General features: G+C 46.2%; 1 protein-coding gene across 1 annotated transcript; it reads left to right on the plus strand.

The window, feature by feature from the left end:
* Positions 1 to 336: 336 nt before the first annotated feature.
* On the plus strand, positions 337 to 1,023 carry LOC147977376 (uncharacterized). The gene is made up of 2 exons (XM_087519975.1): positions 337 to 516; positions 624 to 1,023. The coding sequence occupies exons 1-2, from the start codon at positions 337 to 339 to the stop codon at positions 963 to 965; spliced, it is 522 nt and encodes a 173-aa protein (XP_087376101.1). The 3' UTR covers positions 966 to 1,023.
* The last annotated feature ends 1,181 nt before the right edge of the window (positions 1,024 to 2,204 follow it).

The following is a 2,204-nucleotide window of genomic DNA, read 5'->3' on the forward strand; positions in this document are numbered from 1 at the left end:
AATAGCTCTCATGCGACATCTGCGTTGAAAAAAATAGCTCCCATGCGACACTGCTGCCTAATCCAAAGACACATATTTAAAACACGAATCAGGTGAGCGGGACCCACATCGTGGGACCCACTAACTTATCCAACTCAGCATTGGTCAGGTGAGCGGGACCCACAGCGTGGGACCCACTAACTTATCCAGGTCAGCATTGGTACAAGAGGACACCGAGCCGTGCCCCGAACCGTGCAGCACCCGAGCCCATCCTCCCCCCTCCCCTTCCCCGACTGTTGTTGTTCTTCTTCTCCGGCGACGACGCGCAGCAACGCCGTTCCGGGCCGCGACCTAGCAATGTCGAGTTCCACTTCAGCCTCCCGCCGCTCATGGCCGCGCTATGGCGCAGTGCCCATGACAAGGTGCCCTGCATGCCCACGTATCGCACCCCTGAAGCGGCTAGTCACAACAACCGACAAGAATGACAACCTTGGGCGGGAATTCGTGAAATGCGAGAGCAAACCAGAGCAGGGAAAGGTGAGATTTTACTTCTCAATATGCCAGTTTTGGTTTTTGTCTCCCAACCCAATTTTTCCCCATTTTTCATCGGATTTGGGATTTAGGGTTCATCTTTCCAATTTCAGAAATTGAAGCAATGCACCCATTTTGAGTGGCTAGATGAGTACATAGAGCGGATTCAACTGGAGGGTGCATCAGGGGAGCTCGATTTACCGTTGGAGGCGGAGAAGTTGGGCAAGTTTGTATCGGGCGCGTCTGGATCTAGGGCCCCTGGATCTGCCCATTCCATTGGGGCTACTGTGGGGGATGCAGTAGTGACGGCAGAGCTGAAGAAGCTGAACAAGCAGATGAAGAAACTCATCGAATTGCAGAAGCAGGGCAATTTGATGGGGCTGATGGCCGGACTTTTTTATGTTTGTGTAATTGCTCTCGCATTTGTTTATGTGATGATAATTAGTCGTAAGTGAATAGATTGGGCATCATTTGTAATCGTAATGATATGTATATTTGAATAAAAGTGTTGCGCTGTACGAATTCAGCATGTCCTCTCCACTCTGTTTCAGCTCCGTTTTTTTAGTTCTTCAGTTCGTCATCAGTTTCAGTTTCAGTGATAGAGGGAGAAAAGGAAAAAAAAGGCTCGTCCACAGTTGCCCGAAAAGGCCAGGCCCATATAGAAGTTAGGCAGGGCCGAATAGAACATACCCAGGCCCATTGATAAAAGAAGTGTAGCTAGTGCAAAAAAAAGTGCACACGGTCATTGACATCGATATATCTTTTCGGCTTTAGGTTATTTCACAAATTTTAAGTTTCCTGCAGTCACCTTTTTGTGATAACTCATCTGATAATTATTTGAGCTATTTTTATGCATAAGCTATCGTGTCCGATGGTAGGGTCCCGTGTTGCTTCGGCTAAAACAAAAGGTTGGTTCTAGTTAGCAGTCTAACTTGCAGTCTTTGTGAACTAAAAAAGTTGCAATTGTTTGGTTCTAGTTTATTTCAACCAAGCACCATTTTTTTTATTTTTTTTGACTTGTGCTATGGTGTTTTCAAAGTTTTTACTCGTGTGTTTCAAACGAAAAAGGTTGTGCCCCTCTCAAAAAAAGAAGACATCTAGTGTGCCCCTAGTAGCATCTCCTTACAACATAGAGGGGCATCCCCTTACAACATATAGTGCATAAAACATAAAAGGAAGATAATTAACTAGACACGTGCTAACAACAACTTATATGATTGGATCATGTTTTAGCGCATTTTTTAGTACACATGGCCACATAAATAAAATGCAATGGAGAAACTTTAGGACCGAAAAAACATATAGATAGATAGAGGGGCATCGGGTACCCTAGTAGCATAGATAGATAGAACATATAGAGGGGCATCCCCCCACTACATATAGTTCATAAAACATGAAAGGAAAATAATTAAAACTAGATAGATAGAAGACACGGGCACACACGCCCGAACCAACACAAACACAAACTAGATAGATAGAAGACTCGCACTTGAACAACTCCTTGGCCCCTCCTCCTTGGGCCCCTCCTCCTTAGCCAGCGCCCCTCACTCGTCGTTCTCCGGCATCTGGTAGGGGAGGGTGTGCATGCCGTTGGGGTGAGGGAAGATGTGGTGGAAGTTGGTGAAGATGTTGTAGGTCGTGAACGCGATAAACTCGCATCCACACCAGAACACCTCGCCGAGGAGGTGGTGAGC

Source organism: Triticum urartu, chromosome 4A (genome assembly GCF_056163025.1).
Source record: "Triticum urartu cultivar PI428250 chromosome 4A, HENAU_Tu73, whole genome shotgun sequence".
In the NCBI taxonomy this organism is placed as follows: domain Eukaryota; kingdom Viridiplantae; phylum Streptophyta; class Magnoliopsida; order Poales; family Poaceae; genus Triticum; species Triticum urartu.